Raw genomic sequence first — 17,817 nt, forward strand, 5'->3', positions numbered from 1 at the left:
ACCGACCTGCCACAGAGGGTCCACAACAAATAACTGTGCTACACTCGGCTGCCATCAATACCCCATTATCCTACAATTCATTCTGTCTTTACAGCTGTCTGGTAAAACTTATCTTGTTAATAGGATGTAGTTGGTGAATGTGTGTGAGTGCAAGACTGAAAGAGTGATAAAGTCTTGGCCTACTTTAATGTACCTACATTGACTTTAAAATAGGAGTTATATGTGCTCACTGTCAGTATTCTGGCTGCTGCGTTCTGAACTCATACACAGCCAGCAGCTGTTTTTGGTCAACCAAACAAGAGAGCATTAAACACAGTCTAACCTTAGCAATGTTTCTAAGCTGATAAAATGACAGCTTGTGTTATTTCTAATGAGATATTCATAACTGAGGTCAGAATCCAAGATAACCCCAAGGTTTCGGACCTGGTCCTTGGTCTGAAGAGCTAATGACTAACCGTGTAGAGATAATTGCTCTCTCTGTATTTTTGCCCCGACTATTATATTCATCTTGTCTTAATTCAGGCTGTAGGAAGCTTTGTGACATCTGAACATTGATGTCATATAAACATTGCGCTAACATATTAGTGTGGCTAAAATTATCTAGGGTTACTGAAATGTATAATTGGGTGTCATCAGCATAGCTATGCAACCCGACAAGTTGAAGGAATATCCATCCATTTGTAACCACTTATCCGAAGCCAGGTTGTGGGGGCAGCAGGCTGAGCAGAGTATTCCAGACGTCCCTCTTCCAAGCAACGCTTTCCAGCTCCTCCCGGACTCCGAGATGTTTCAAGGCCAGATGAGATATGCCTGAACCACTTCAACTAACCACTTTCAACATGAAGGAACAGCAGCTCTACGCTGAGCTCCCTCTGGATGTTTGAGTTCCTTACCCTATCTCTAAGGCTGAGCTTAGCCACCCTTCTGAGGAAACTCATTTCGGCAGCTTGTATCCGCAGTCTCATTGCATAGGGTCTTGAGGGACCCTGCAGGTTGTGTTTGTTTTCTCTGAGTAGTAGTCATCCAGAAAAACAGAGAACTCCTGGTCAGTCAGCAATTTAAGCCATGCACGTTAGAACCAATCCTGAGAGACCAACCCGGTTTTCAAGTCTGCTCAGTAGGATTCCACAGTCAACAGTATCAAAGGCTGCAATTAGATCAAGGAGTATTAGAACGGAAAGCTTTTTGAATCAGTGTTAACTCCTATATCGTTTACCCCTTTGACACATTTAGGTTGAAAATCTGATTGTAGATCTGTTGTTTTGTTGATACTGATGTGTAAATAACATTGTTTCAAACATGTGGCATCAAAAAAGTATCAGAGTATCAATACTTTTGACAACCTTACTGACTACATCGTCTAAATTGAAACACAGTATTGACTGATCATCAGTTAATCCAACACTAAAATCAACTAGCAACATAAAAACTGTTATTTCAGTTAAATTAAATCCTTATTTAACATCAAAGAATAAATTCTGCCTTTACATCTTAAGTTGTGTGCAGGTGAATTTTTAGATTAGATTAGTGACTGTGTGGTTCATGCTGGCAAAAGTTATCTTACTGAGAAGAAAAGACACTGCTACAACTCAAATAAAATGTGTTTAAACTTCCAGTACACCCTTTTCTATTTAGTAAACATGTCTGGCATTAACAAGGACTGTGACGTCAAACATATTTTACTTTATTTATGTGTTTATCAGAAACAATGCAGAAACACTGTACTAGGTCACAGGTGTATTGCATATAGGCTTTTTAACCAAGACTAATTTGCAACCCCGGTCCCTGGTTAGGGTTTTCTGCTACAATGAAGTGCTGCACATTAACCTTTTTTAACAATACATGCTTGGACAATAATTTATCAGAGGTGCTACCTCTATCAGACACGTTTGAAAAGAAAAAAAATATATATATAAACTCTGCTTCATGAATGTGAACAAATCCCCCCCCCACAGCCTGAAATGCCATGTTACACATTCGCCCTTTAACTTGAAAAGGTCGGGCACACGCCGTTTACAGCTTAGTTACTGCTCAGTGAATTGAGAGCAGACACTGAGGTCAAAGATAGTGGAAGATGCAAAGCAGTGAGATTAAGATTATTGTTGGCAGCCCACTGTACAATGTGTGTAGTCTGGAGACTCGCAGAAAGCCTTGTTTGTATCATTGCGTTACACAAAACCAGAGTATGTTTACAATTTCCTTTTAACATTCTCCTCAAAGTCTAGGTTTATTTATTTACATTAACTTTCAGCACTAGTGGACTGTAGGACTGTTCAGGCTGTGTCACTGTTAAACTTTTCTGAGAATGATGCAAGAAGTAAGAGCACAACAAAGGCAAGCATTTTGTAAAATCAGTGAATTTATTTAATGGCACTTGTCTCTTCACCTTTTTGCATTTTAATAAATAAAAGATCCTGTAATTTATTCTTTGTTTACACTAGTTAGAATATGTGTGATGTAACTAAATTAGTTACATCCTAAATTATAAGTGTGTCAGTCCTTCTCTAATATAACACACCAGTTTCCCTGATCATGGTAGCTGCTCTGCACCTTGACTCCAGTCACCTGACCACACAGCTGCTCCAGCTCCCCCTGCTGGAACACGTGGTAATAGCGGTGAAAAACAGGCGCTGGGCTGCTCTCAGACTTCAGAGCAGAGGTCTTGCTTGTGTCACCGCTTGGACTAGGTTTGGAGTCTGGGCTGTGAGTGGCATCACTGGTGACAAGGCCTGATCCAGAGGACATGTTGGAGTCAGGACTGGGGTCAAGCGTAGAGTCTAATTTGGAACTCGAATTACAGTCTGAGCAGGTGTTCCCTGAAGTCTTTTTGGACTTCTCTTTCCTCTTATCCTTCTTCCCACCCTCTCCTGACTCTTCCTCCACTCGTTTCTTCCCGTCTTTCAGGTGCCAGGGAACCAACAGGTCCTTGGTGTTGAAGGCTGTGCGGTTGGTGTGCACGCTAAGTTTGCCATAAGTCCCGCGAGGTCCCTGGCTGTCTCCTGGTGTGTTCTCAGTGGAGATGTGGTTCTCAGGATGCTCTTTGTTCTGGTCTTTGAGGTACTTGGACTTCTGCTTGTTGTACTCTTGTTCAAAAGCCCAAACGTAGATGAGCGCTCGACCTCCAGGCTTCAGAAGTCTCACCAGCTCCTTCACTGCTGCCAGCCGACGCTCCTACAACACAAACACACAGGCAAACTATGTTTTGGACCATTTCTCTCACATACTCCTAGCCGCATGAACTAATAAGCTAACTCAAAGACCACACATTAGCATAAGTTTGTGTTTGAATGTGATGGTTCGGCAAAGCACTAAAATAAAGTATTAAATACTATGGCTTGTTTTGAAACATAAAACACTAATAACATAATTATTTCTTTATATATTTATATTAATTAGAGTAATGATAATTTCCTATCTTAAAAATGTTCAGCCCTGGGGCGTTGGTGGCTTAGTAGGTAAAGCAGACACCCCATGTACAAGGTTGTTGCCGCAGCGGCCCAGGTTCGAATCCAGCCTGTGGCCCTTTGCTGCATGTCATTCCCCCTCTCTCTTTCCCCCGCCTTCACACTTACCTGTCCTGTCCATTAAAGGCAAAATGCCCAAAAAAATATCTTAAAAATAAAAAATTTCCAGCCCTGCCAGGATGTTGCGATTACAAATGCAAATTAAACCAATCCCTGTGATTTCTGTGCGACCTTACAGTTTTGTCCAGTCACCACAACTTTTCCCCAAATTCTTGAGAGTTCAACCAATCATAGCTGTCCCCTGCACAACATCACCAATCTCACTTCTTGTTTCAGGTTGTAAAGATGCAGATATGTGTGACACTAATGTCTCACATTTGCTAACCAAAATTACCTCTAAAGACCATACAAGGCAGTTCCCTGATGTTCTGTACAAAAGCGCAGATAAACCGCTTTGCATTGTGTGCAATGCTGTGGTGGAACACAAACAAAAATCACTGACTGACAAGCATTTTTCTACCACAAAATACAGCTGGACAATGGCTGAATCACTCTGACAACAGACCAGATGAATCACCATAACAGAGGCTGTTGCTTCCAGACCTATTTAAGATGCTAAAAGAATCAAGGTGAGTTTAAATATACACGGTTAGTGGTAATGTTAGTGCAGTATAATTCTCACTGGAACAAGCTGCCTTCAATTTTAAATTAATTACACAAACAAATTATACTATTTTTGCAATTTTCAGTTGGTTTCACAATTTCATTGCAAAAAACACCTAAAAACATTGCAACATGCAACACAGTTTTTTTTTATAAATGTTGCCGTGAAATCAAGCATTTGAGGCTCCAAAAAAAGCCCACAAAATCCTGGAGGGACTGAATAACACAACAAGAACAATTTCAGTGTCACCAAATTCTTATCAGTGCCATTCAGTGCCACAATCTCCACCCTAACGGTTCCTGACCCTTTAAAAGTACAAATCTGAGAGATAAGGGCTTTGTCCTAAATTTGGATCTATGTCCAGTAGCCAAAACTTAAAAATGCTTCCTGTAGTTGAAACTGTGGTAGAGTTCCTGAGATCCTAAAAAACCTCCAGCAGTTCCTGGGCATTGGTATAGTATGAGTATGAGTTCAAGTGGCCGGTGAACAAGCTAGTGATGCATACCTGTGTGGAGAAGTGGTGTATGACAGCTATAGAGATGCAGGCGTCACAGGAGGCTGATCGCAGAGGGACGCTGAGAGCATCAGATATGAACGCCTGGAAACCCCTCTCTGCACAGATTTGGACAAGAGCGCTGCTACGGTCACAGCCAACCTGAAGAGACAAAACACACACAGACACATAATAAGAAGCAGATACAGATACAGGTACAGGTAGACATACAGGTACTGTAGAACAGAGAGGTCCAAACTAGACCACTGATGAAAGTTACATTCTTAGCTGAATGTACGAATGCATTCTCAACTTTTAATTTGACCCTACTAACTACTAGAAGTTAGATTAAATACAGAGAATGAAGGAAGTGGATAGAAGTGAAATACAAAACAAAGAAATGCAGTAAGTGGAGAGAAGTATGGCTTAGGGAAGCTGGAAGGAAATGCAAAATGCAGAGAGGAAAGGAGGGTGGTGACTGCGTGACAGTAATGATCATTTCCAACACATTTAGTCTCAGGGAGCAATTCAGTCAAGCTTCTTATAACCTACTCCCAAAAGAGACAGCGGCGATAAGAGATGGTGAGAAATACATGCACACTCAATCTGTTACTGACATTCAAACACACAAAGGTCGAGCTTTTTCATTTCAGTTAAAACTGGGAGGGTTAACAGTGTTAATCTGCGACGGGAGAGAGAATGAGAGGAGAGAGGGAAACGCAGGACAGAGAGAAAGTGCAGAGCGAATGAAACAGATTCAGGAAAGAAAAACAGCAGATTCAACCCAGAAAGTTGGTGTGTGTGTGTGTGTGTGTGTGTGTGTGTGTGTGTGTGTGACCTGCATGATCACAGTGTTCTCAGTAATGATTTATCACGGTTACGGTCTGAGTCAGGATAAGCTGCTTACACGCACCTCCAAATCCCAAACATGAACATCCCAGTGTGCATACGTAAACAGAAAATGTAGGATATTGCCATGGAAACTGAGCTAATACAAACAATGACAGCCAGCAGAAATCAGAAGAGCAACACAGGCCTCAGCACCGAGGATATCATCCCTAGGTGCATCACTGTGGTTTATTCAGCTCACTGTAAATGAGAGATGATGTTTATTCATGTCAAAAACAAACTAGCTACTAACTGATGACAGATATCTGCCCTCATGTGAACAATATGACTTACTGTTAAACCAAAGCATCACTATTCACATGACCAGTCAGACTCACACAGGGAGGTGAGTAAAGAAACAGCAGCTTCTTGCCCAAGCAAAGTGGAATGATGCAAACATCTGATTTTTTTAAAAACTACATCTTGCAAGAGGCTTTATTTAAAGCTACTGCAAGATGTAGCTTACAGTATATGCCCTAATTATGAGGGTGAGATGATACAATTGAATATGAATTTAAGTTAAGTACAGCGCTGAAGTTGGAATAAGTTTAGCCTTTCTTCACATTAACAGTGAACCTGCCTCTCTCCAAACAGAAACTAGAATTAGTGCCTTGTGGATGTGCGCCTCCACAAACTCTTCAAGCTGCACTTACAGTCTGAATCCGTGAAAACATGGATGCTTCACACACATCTTCCCCCAGCAGCACAGACGATATATACAATCATCACAGATTCAAGGTGGACACCCACGATTAGTGTCTGCGATTCAGCATCTGACCAAATGTTTCCTCTTCTGATATGATCTTAAACAATGTTCAAAGTGTTCCTGCAAAACATTATGATGTCACAGTGCAGCTGACCTTTGACCTTTTGGATATTAAATGTCATCACTTCATCATTGTATCCTATTAGACAATTGTGTGAAGTTTTGTCATAATCAGCATATGAAATTTTGAGTTATGGCCACAAACATGTTCTGTGAGGTCACAGTGACTTTGACCATTCACCTTCGACCGCCAAATGGTCAATGGTCATGTTCACAAAATGAGACGGACACAAAGTCACAGTGAACTCTGACCACCACAATCTAATCAGTTCACCGTAAGTTTAAGTGGATGTTTGTGCCAAATTTGAGGAAGTTACCTCAAGGCGTTCTTGAGATAACATGTAAAATAACATACGTAAAGCATGCCATATTCATTTTTATGTAACATTTTCAAAAAACTGTAAAATACATCCTACTTTACCAGGCTTAGATAACACTCTCCCTGAGACACTCCTGACAATAGCCACAACCAGGGCAAATATCTGACCTATTTAGACTAATTAAAGTTGTATATTTAAAGTGTCATCTCATCGACCTATCATATTTGGCAGAAAAGTTCATTTCAGGCCGATGCTGATATCTCATTTGACAGTCCTTACCTGCCAAGAGGATGATGATGTGCCGATATTGTCATGCATCCCCACTTCCAGAAGGTAGCCCCCTTAAAACCATAAATTGTTGATTTTACATTTTTGTGTATGTGTTAAATAAAGAAGATCAGTGATGTCTAAAAAGATGCTGATGGGTGTAATTTTTTTCTCTTGGAAGTGGTTAGTCTTCTCATCTAAATCTCATCTACAAACAAACAAGAAGATTTTCCAAAATGTTGAACTATTTTAAAAGCCTTACCAAAATATATTTCAACCTCTGCATTGAAGTGTGGTTTGCAACAATGGTTGGAACGGTCACTTGGACAAGGACTAACCTTGTGGCTTGTCCATGTACCATTATGATGTATGGTTATTAGGGTTACTGGATGTGTCAGGCTCATCTCCATCACACTGATCATGACACAGGCCTCTGCCATCATGTCTGTCTGAATCTGTCAGAGTCCCTACTATCTGTGAAGAAGCAGCAGGGGCGTTCCACCTCATTTGTTTGCGATCTGTGCTGCAGCCACTTTGCTGACTGTATATGGAACGGCCCCTGCAGCGATGCCATGCTTCTGTACATAATGGACTTATGAAGTTGTGTGGCATTTTACAGTAGCCATAATCTAAGAAGCAGTGGCAATAAAAACGAAATGGAAAAGGAAGTGCCCCCGCAGGGATCAGTAAAGTATGACAGAATTACAGACATTATGGAAACACACGATGACACTCACTGCTATCACCTCTGGGTTGACACCCAGGTATTTCCCGTTTCCACAGCCCACGTCAGCCAGCACGCTGGCAGGTGGGAGTGACGACAGGAAGTCGCAGACGCGAGGCCAGGGGGAGTGCCGGGTGCTGCTGAAGTGGGAGGCGATGGCGTCGTACACCCGGTGCACGTACTCCTCCTCCAGGAGGGCTGCGTCGGCATGGCAACAGGGTAGTGAGGGAGGAGACGGCGGAGAGGGTGCTGAGGGAGCTCCCTGACTGTCACAGGCAGAGGGGAAGGCTGGAGAGAGGAGAAGGAAGGAGTCGAACTGTAAGACAGACGTTTCCACCAGACTGTGCATCATATTTATTCTATAGGTGATAAACAGGAGGATTCAGGGCAGAATTTAGCCTGAAGGGGGGTTTTTGCCCTAAAATAAAAAAAGAGTTATTAGCTCTGTTTCAGCTGCACCACCTTAGTTCCCAGTATCATTTAGAATAGATTTTACGGCTATTTTAATTGTTTTTAATGGTTTGTGACAGGACCTTGTTTTTGCTGGGGGTTTTTTAAATAAAATCTCTTGATTTAATTATTCAAGATTTAAGAATCAGTTTGTCATTTTTCTTATGTATCTGCAAACATAAAAATGATGAAATACTGTTATCCCAGCCCACAGCAGGCCAACAGAAAAGAACAACACACACATATATATATATATATATATATATATATTTATATTTATATTTATATATACACACACACACACACACACACACCCACACACACACCCACACACACACACACCCACACACACACACACACACACACCCACATATATATGTTTAAAAAAACTATCTACGTATATTTAAAACTCTTCTAACACTAGATCTAAAAACCTTGGTTAAGAACAAGAAATAAAAGTACAGGTGCAGCACACATAGCTGCACAGTCATTCAAGTAAAAGGTGCGACAAATTTAAAGTGCTCAGTGCAACACAGGTCCATCGGTGCAGTGTTTAGTTCGATGTTGACACAGCAGGAGACACAGTTTGTTAATAATCCTGATAGCTTGTGGGTAGAAGCTTTAAAGCATTCTGCAGGATGTGGCAGAGATGCTCTGGTGCCTCTTTCCGATGTATGTATCTCCAGGTGGCACCATATTCTTTCTGCTCTCTGTTTTTTATACTTGCACTTGTATATATGATCTACTTTCATTGTACTGTCTAATTTTTCTGTCTGTTTGCCCTTGTTTCAATGTGTTGCGCCTTTATTTTATCGTTAAGAACTTCGGGCTGCATCTCTTGTATGAAATGTACTATATAAATAGGGGTGGGAATCACCAGAGGATCCACGATACGATATTATCATGATACTTAAGTCGCGATACAATACTGTTGCGATTTTAAATATGTTGCAATATACTGAGTATTGCAGTAAAATGTATATATATATATATAATGTGATATATTATGATTTGTTGCCTTTTTCCAACTGTTAATTATGTCCCCAAAGATAAAGTTTTCAGTCTGTTCATCTCACTTCAGGCACTTTTTGGAGCAGCAAAACAGATCTGGTGGACTGAAAAAGTGACTGATTATATTATTCAAGTAGGCGACCTAAAGTTTAATTTGTATTAGTCAATTCAATTTTATTTTTATAGCCCAATATCACAACTCACAACTGCCTTAGAGGGGTTTAAAATATTTACACTGTCTGTGCTTTTAGCCTCACAGCAGGTACGGAAAACTCCCGCAAAAAACCTGTAACAAGGAAAAAATATGGAAGACACCTCAGACAGAGCAACTGAGGAGGGATCCCGCTCACAAGACAGATGTGCAGTACATGTTGTGTGTAAAATTACAGTATCGACAGCCCAGTGCACTCTTGTGTTATCAAACACCAAGTGTTTTATTGTGCAGATTCTTACCACAACAGCAGGGTTCATGTCTGATCTTGCGGAAAGTGAAAGAAGTACGGGTGCCCCTCTTGCTCAGAGTGAGATTGCTGTGAGTCCCAATGTCAGGCGTTGTATGAGCAAGGGATTGTGGGTCGCAGGCCGGCACTGTGTCAAACTTCCGAGGAGTTATCCTGAGAGAAGATAAGTGACAGTTGTGCTTGTTGTTGACTAGCTTAAACAAACTGATAGCAGCTGTAAAGTCGGTGTACTTTGTGTGAGCACCAGAAGGATGTGACAAAAGCCCGAGCCTGTCATCGGTTTGATCCTCATGTGTGAGGGGATTAAAAATGTGGGGGGAAAGCCCACAGACAGACTCTATTGAAGCCCAGAGAAACATCAATAAATTCAGTTTTTCTGAGCTCTACTACAATGTAATTGAGGAAGAAAAGCCCTGTCACTCCTCCTGTGGATCGACCTAAAGCTCACGTCAAGATGAACTGATTCCTAGAAGAAGACTGATGCATCCGACACAGTTGGCTCACCCGTGGGTCCACAGGTATCTGCTCTCTCCCCTCATCACCAGGAGGCTGCGTCCTGGCAACACCACAGCAACAAGACGACCATTGGGGTGACGAAACTCCATCACTGTCTGTAGCAAAACACACGCAAAAATAAGAAAGTATGGACCATTCATACGAACACTGAGAAAATCACTCTCTCTCTCTCACACACACACACACACACACACACACAGCAGTAGGATACAACTTTCAGTTCAAAACATTGTTATGTATAAATGTTTTTGTGAAGCAGCAAAATATAGTATGTATGTATAGTTATTGTTCATGCAGTATTACTGTGCTGAATTACTTCCTTTTACTCAACAGATGTGCGTGACGTCACCCAGCGTGACTGCACACACTCTGCTTGCTCCCTCACTAACAACCAGCAGACACATCTCCACCCCAGCGTTGGTGTTTGATCCTGATGCTTCCTTACAGCACATAACAGCATGAGCTCTGCTGGGAAATTACATCTACACGATTTCAAACTGCATCCCTCCAACTTCTGACAGCGGGAAAATTGGATTTTGTGAAGTAGGGGCGGGTGTGTGTGTGTGTGTGTGTGTGTGTGTGTGTGCATCTGTGTGTGCGACAGACAGATAAGTGTTTGTGTATTATTGTGAGAGAGTGATGTACATGCAACCCCAGCAAATTATCTGAGCTTTGCCTGAAACCACATCTGAAAACCTCTCTCTGTCTCTCACACACACACATATACACACACACACACACACACACACACACACACACACACAGGCAGGACTGTGCTGTTCCCATCTGAGGAGTATTAGCCAATCAATGAAACTGGTGGAATGTGACTAAATCAATGGTGATGCTGGCAGCTGCACTTTACTACAAGACTATCCATCACTCTCTCTCACACACGCATGCACACACACACGCACGCACGCACGCCCACACGAACACACACGAAAACACACGAACACACACACACAAACACACACAAGCTTTACTCCTCTTGTATCACATCTCCAAACAGTTTCCGAAATATGTTATTTAATATACTCTCTATATAATCATTACATCACCATATTCAGTGAATCTTGCTTTTGGGTTTTGGAATATTTTATTTCACTGTATTGATCAATGTAATGGACACTGTGTCTCTGAGTTTTGTGTTGTAAATATTGCACATAATTTGATCTGTGCGTGTTGAGGTATTGATGGACGAGCTCAACATGGGAGTTGAATCAGATGAAGTCCTCTTGGCGTCAAGTAGGGGTGGGGTAAATAATCAACACAGCATCATACTGCAATATTTTGCATGGTAATATTGTATCAATACACTGCAAAGTGCAAATACAAGTTTTGCTCAGCTACCAGAATAATAAATCAATTGCCTTTTCAGTCCACTTGAAACCTTTTGCTGCTACAAAAAAAATGGCTGATGTGACAGACTGAAAACTTTATCCTATTAGATAAAAGAAGTGTTGACAAAGTTTTGCTTTGGGGACATAATTTGCAGTTGGAAAAAAAGGTAATAAATCACAACATATTGCAACGTATGTTATCGCAATACTCAGCATATCACAAAATGTTTAAAATCGCAGTAATATTGTAACGTAACTTTAGTGTCATGATAATATTGTATTGTGAGGCCTCTGGTGATCCACCCAACTGTCGAGAATTACCCATTGAGGAAGTCATGTTAAAATATACTTGTGCTCAATCAATCTTTCTTTCTAATTGTCCAGCCATCCATTTTCAACCGCTTACCCGAAGCCGAGCAAAGTTTTCCAGACGTCCCTGTCCCCAGCAACACATTCCAGCTCCTCCTCGGGGACCCCAAGGTGTTCCCAGGCCAGATGAGATATGTAATCCCTCCAGTGTGTTCTGGGTCTGCCCCGGGACCTCCTACCAGTGGGATGTGCCCGGGACAACTCCAGCAGGAAGCACCCAGGAGGCATCCTGATCAGATGCCTGAACCACCTCAACTGACCCCTTTTAACCGGAAGGAGCAGCAGCTCTACTCTGAGCTCCCTCCACATGTCAGAGCTCCTCACCCTATCTCTAAGGCTGAGGCCAGCCACCCCACGGAGGAAATTCATTTCGGCCGCTTGTATCCGTGATCTCATTCTTTCTGCCATTACCCAGAGCTCATGACCATAGATGAGGGTTGGGACGTAGATGGACCAGTACATCGAAAGCTTCACCTTCCAGCTCAGCTCCCTCTTCAGTACAACGGCCCAGAACAATGCCTGCATCACTGCAGATGCCATGCTAAACTGCCAATCCACCTCACGCTCCGTTCTACCCTCCTTGAGGGTCAATTAGTTGACAACTGTTAAATCAATTGCTAACTAATACGGCTGAGTAATTTTTTAAAGGAAAAAAAACAGAATTCCCTGATTCTAGTTTCTTAAATGTGAATACTGTTTTGGTTTCTTTACTCCTCTGTGACAGTAAACTGAGTATGTTTGGGTTTCGGACAAAAAAAGTCACTTAAGGACATCATCTTGAGATTTGGGAAACACTACACTATTTTCTGACATTTTATAGACGAGACAACTAACCGATTAATCGAGAAAACGATCAACAATGAAAACAATCGTTAGAGAGTGTGCAGACACCTTTCTTCTCAATACAGTGTCTGCCTTTTTCCCTAAGCACCTGATATAATATGCCTACTGTACACTTTTTGTAGCTCAAAATCACCACCGAAGAGCTGGAACAAAGAACACACTGCACTACACACACATGCTGTCTGTCAGTCTATGTGTGTGAGACAGATGCTGTGACAGACGACAGCGGATTGCTAATAGAGCCTCTGCTTTCCAGACAAGCAGGGACAGATGGGTGTTCATCTACAGCCATCTCCCTGCAGAGACTGAACCAGCATCACAGTACCAGGTGACACAGTCTAGTCACACCTCGAGCAGTCAAGGGCAAAACAAAACCCACTGTTAAAAAGAAAACTCTGTATCTCCTCCGTTCATCAATTGTTTACAAAATGTCCACGACCAGGGAGACACCCCTGGAGGAGTCATTAACTGTATCTTGTATCAACTGAAGGCCACAGTTACAGTATATAAGTGTGTCAGAGGGAGAAAAGAACGAGATGTAGCGAGCGAGATGACAAAATGTTCTCAGTTAAATCACAAGGACAAACATACTGTTGCACGCGCTCATCTCTAACAGTCGTGCCCCCTGAGACAGATGAATCACAGCGGTCAGTGAAGTGACGCTTAATTTGATTGATCAGTCACTGACACAGGAAGGCATACAGCACTATATTTCCACTTACACTCGCCTTCTAACTTTGTGTTGCTGTTTTATGCTCGACTGTGAAAACTGTTTTCTCTAAACAAACACTTTTTTAATCTTTAAATGCAGAACTTTCCTTTGAATTATTGATGAATGCACCTTGAGCACCACCGGTCGATACTGGCTACATAAGCTGATTGATGACTTCAATGGACGGGCAAATTACCAACCCACAGGGCTGCGGTGGGAATTTCTCTGCACACAATATTAGCTGGAGTTTGTTAAATGTTTATGCACAACATGCTGGACTGACTTCTTACCTTTGCCCCCAGACTCAGTGACAGGATGGTGTCCTCGAAGGCAGAGTGAGTGTCCACGTGAGGAGGAATACCTGAAAATATTATAAAACATACACATAGAATTAAAATAGTTAGACAGTCGAAATGCATCAAGGTTCTTCAAAATGTAAAAATGTTTAGCTTCAACTTTCTGATGGACACCTTCAAAGCTTTTGTGATGCCTGACACTCAAATCATTCAGAAATCTAATCATGAACTTTACTCTATGTACTGAAGCTTGAAAAGATGAGCGTAATTAATTTAAAAAATCATTTTCAACGTCCTTATTTCAGCCCTAAAATGTTTGCCTGTACTGTAAATCTATAACAAACAGCTGAAAGAAACCAATGATGTTTATCAGCCCTCATCGCTGCACGTTGTAAAGGTTTTGCTGCCACCTTGTGGGGAACGTTGATAAAGTGTGCATGTATTTTGTTAGAACATTGAACGGAGTGGTTTCACTAACCAGCCTGAAAACACAGTAAGTCTGCTCTCCTCCTCACAGTTTTTTTTACTTGATTTTCTCACCACATACAGTGTAGCTGCAGCCTCTGAGATGAATAAATGATCCTAAATAAATTATAAACATCTGTATGGTTACATGTCTGGTTTTCACAGCTCTCTGCAAGGCCCCCTTGTCACTCCATGTCTCTTTTAAAACCCTGCAGCTCACCAGACAATATGGTTTTGATTAGGAATTCACTAATCATGCCACCAAATACTGATTCCTGGAACACTCCAAGGTGATATTTTGGGGATTTATTCATGAATATAAACTATTTTTTAATAACATTCTATTATTTTTTAACTAGCTGTCATATGCGGTCAGTCATGTGTACATAACCTGTGATGATAACCTGTGAAACGCATGAAGTGAGTCATTAAAGATAACACTATAACTCACCCTGTCCAGCCTCATACTGGTTGACAGTCAGCTGGTCTGGCATAATGTTGATGTGTTTGCTCTTCACACACTGCTCCAGAACAGGAAGACACTCCTGAGGAATGCCTGGACACACACAATCACACTCATAAGCTCCTCTGATACTTTTTCCTACTGACATAGCAGTAACTGAAATATTATTGTGACAGAGATAGGAATGGCGGCAATACTAATGAAAATATGACCCATAAAACCCTGATTGTGAGGAAAAACTATTTAGATTTTTAAGAAAGAAAGCTTACCTGCAGCTAATGGTTTATCCTTATCCACATTGTTGTTGTCGTAGCGAAATTCAAAGCCATAATGTTTGACTCTTCTGTGCTTCAGAGCTTTTTGAGCTGTAAGGCATTAAAATGAAGTTAGTGGATTTTAAAGATCCACCACTGCCATTTTTTCCATTACTACTGCTCTAATCTGCCTACTCATTACACTGATGTTACAGCCAATGTTAAAAACGAAGACTTACAATCAAGTTCCTGGGTGATAACAAGGAGTTCAACATAACAACTTAATTAACAGAATTTTAAAAAACTAACACAAACAGATGAATACATTATTCAGTCTCTCACCAGTGACATCATCATTAGTAGATGACCAGTCAATAGCAGCGAGCAGCAGACTCTCTTCCTCCGGAGACACAAAATCCTCCACCAAGACTAATCCCTCTGGCAAAGGAACGGCTGTCTCCTCTTTACACGTAACTGCATACACACATTAACAGACCATACAGTACTGGCTACAGGAATATGTTTCTGATCAGACATGATTTCCAGAGCACAAAGCCCACAAACAAATCAAATGGTTGTTATTGTGGGTGTCAATGTTTAAGGCAGGTACCTGAGTCAACATAACTAAGGTAGAGTGTAACATTGCTCTCTCTGCATTGAAGCTTTTCCCCGTTGAGGTGGATGTGAGCTTTCCGAGCACTCTCCTCAGATCTGAAAACAGAACAATAACAATAACAACAGTGTGAGGTTTAAACCAAAATCTTCCAGGGAAGTTTTAAAGATTTAAAATAACTTCCCTGTGTGTGATATAATGCTGTCCACGCAGCACCTGTACCTGTATGTGACAAAAGCGTAGGGCTTCTGAGGGGGCATGATCAGTATGTCCACCTCTCCCATCTCTTTCAGCGCTGCAGACAGTTCCTCTCGACTAACGCCGTTCCCCAGGCCTCCATTAGCCACCACCAAACTCTGTGGAAGAGACAGAGGTAGACTGATTGATTTTGACATCCAAAACTGGGGGCATAGTGGCGAAGTGGTGAGCACTGTCACCTCACAGCAAGAGGGCTCCTGGATCGAACCCATTGTGGAGTTTGCATGTTCTCCCCCTGTCAGCGTGGGTTTTCTCCAGGTACTCCAGCTTCTTCCCACAGTCCAAAGACATGCAGGTTAATTGGTGACTCTAAGTTGCCCATAGGAGTGAATGTGAACATGAATGGTTTTCAGCCTGTATGTGTCAGCCCTGCGATACTCTGGCAACCTGTCCAGGGTGTACCCTGCTTCTCGCCCAGTGTCATCTCTATGTCACCCATTTCCTGCTGTCATGTGCCCTTGGATACCACAAACCATAGTAAATGTCCTGTGCAAATATGACTTCACTGTTAAAACTGATTCAGGCTTGTGTTTGGAGACACACTCTGACACAGTACAATCATTTCAGGTTGGCAAAGCTTTCCCAGTTGCAAGATGGCAAATAAGAAGTCACTTCTAAAGCCTTAACTGCTATTATTCTTCTTCTATATCACTAAAATCAGTACATACAAGCTAATATTAAATACCTGATAATTGGCTAGCCAGCCAGTAGCATATGTTCTCCATTAAACTTACATTAAACTCACATGAGCTGTGGATAAACTTTGAATTATATTCATAACGTGTAATAGCTGTAAATCAGTACATTTGAAAAGAATTAGCTAGAAGCTACATGTTAGCTCTGTTCACTGACAGTTGCAACTTCCGGTTTATATTTCCGTTACCTTTGTAGGCTGCGATGCTGTCGTGATGCCTTCATGTTTCAGCAGAGTGTGACTGGCTTTAATCTGTTTACGAAGAACTTTCTTGTCCTCTTTACTCCTCCTGACTGCCTTCACGTTGTTTTCCACGCTAGCGTCCATGGTCCGTCATTTTATTATGTCCGGGCGCAACAAGCATTGAACATTGAAAGTTCCCGACAGTTCTCCAAGGGGAGCAGCACCAGCTCAGTTCCTCCTTATGGCTTACTGTATGTAGCATTCTGATATAAGGCATCATGTAGGATTAATATGTGATTATAGCTTGTTTTTAATTATTTTGATCACACATACACCAGGCTTCATGCATCACGTGATTGAAAGGACAGAGGAAGTCATCAGGATTTTATAATAAAATGTAAACATAGCTAAATAAATGTACACTATTAACATAAAACATGACTTTGCCAACATAAACAAAAAAAATTTGGTTGCACTGATGGTTCAAGGCTGTTAAAAGGCCACTGTCTTCAAAAGAAATGGCTTAACACAATTAAAAGGATTCATGAAAATCTGATGTTGCCATTCATGGTCCAGGTTCATGCAGTTAAAGGTCTAGTGTCTAGTGTGTCTAGTGTCTAGTGTGACCATGTGTAAACGTGAAAACATGAATGGCCCTATTTAGAGCCGGTGTTAAATTTGTCCGTTCTTGGCTACTGTAGAGCAGCATGGTGGATTCCATGAAAGAGGACCCGCTCCATATGTAAAACGACGGTTCAGACCAAAGATTTGCAAATCCGTTTTAGAATGATGCAGAGAAAAGTTGCAGCAGTGTTTACTGGCCGGTCTGAGCTCGACTCAAGCCGGCTGATGGTGTCACCTGCAACTCAGCTGGTCAAATTGCCAGCTGGTTTTAGAACATAAAGCACGTCACCTGTTTCAACAGCCAATCTGCTTGCAGTGAAGTCCACTGGTAAAGTCAAATAACCACAGATGACATATTTGCCTGCTGCATCAGGTGCTCCGTCCCTCCGAGCCCGCTGTCTCCGTCCTCGTGTGTTGGAGTTGGACGATGGTTCGTTGCTGCTGCTCGGTGTTTGTGCCTATGCCCCTCACACACACATTCTTATTGACTGATTAATTGGTGCTGGTTATTTATATTGTTGTGGCATATTTATGATAAATACAGTCCATCTGGTGCTTGTTTTAAGAAGCTACAAATTATATTCAGCCTCAAAATAAGCCTGCAAAGCTGTAAATCAGA

The 17,817-nt window shown here is 41.7% G+C and overlaps 1 protein-coding gene across 2 annotated transcripts; it reads right to left on the reverse strand.

Moving 5' to 3' along the window:
• Positions 1–1,772: 1,772 nt before the first annotated feature.
• On the reverse strand, positions 1,773–16,729 carry alkbh8 (alkB homolog 8, tRNA methyltransferase). 2 transcript variants are annotated; one of them, XM_049577193.1, is made up of 12 exons: positions 16,581–16,729; positions 15,662–15,795; positions 15,437–15,537; positions 15,169–15,300; positions 14,842–14,937; positions 14,561–14,665; positions 13,639–13,709; positions 10,073–10,179; positions 9,561–9,721; positions 7,669–7,934; positions 4,634–4,783; positions 1,773–3,171 (listed from the first exon to the last, which is right to left on the reverse strand). In XM_049577193.1, the coding sequence occupies exons 1-12, from the start codon at positions 16,716–16,718 to the stop codon at positions 2,494–2,496; spliced, it is 2,139 nt and encodes a 712-aa protein (XP_049433150.1). In that variant the 5' UTR covers positions 16,719–16,729; the 3' UTR covers positions 1,773–2,493. The 2 variants fall into 2 exon arrangements, with proteins under 2 accessions (XP_049433150.1, XP_049433149.1); XM_049577192.1 differs by having other exon boundaries at positions 1,774–3,171; positions 7,660–7,934.
• Positions 16,730–17,817: the final 1,088 nt, after the last annotated feature.

The sequence above is a fragment of the Epinephelus fuscoguttatus genome, linkage group LG5 (assembly GCF_011397635.1).
Source record: "Epinephelus fuscoguttatus linkage group LG5, E.fuscoguttatus.final_Chr_v1".
Taxonomy (NCBI): domain Eukaryota; kingdom Metazoa; phylum Chordata; class Actinopteri; order Perciformes; family Serranidae; genus Epinephelus; species Epinephelus fuscoguttatus.

Bases quoted from the DNA above. Each gene is read 5' to 3' on its own strand.
- alkbh8 (XM_049577192.1), bottom strand. From the start codon at position 16,718: ATGGACGCTAGCGTGGAAAACAACGTGAAGGCAGTCAGGAGGAGTAAA. The intron at 7,935-9,560 runs GTAAGAATCTGC...TCCTCTCTCCAG, and splicing joins ACATGAACCCTGCTGTTGTG to CCTTCCCCTCTGCCTGTGAC. The intron at 4,784-7,659 runs GTGAGTGTCATC...TTGTCTCTTCAG, and splicing joins TCAACCCAGAGGTGATAGCA to GTTGGCTGTGACCGTAGCAG.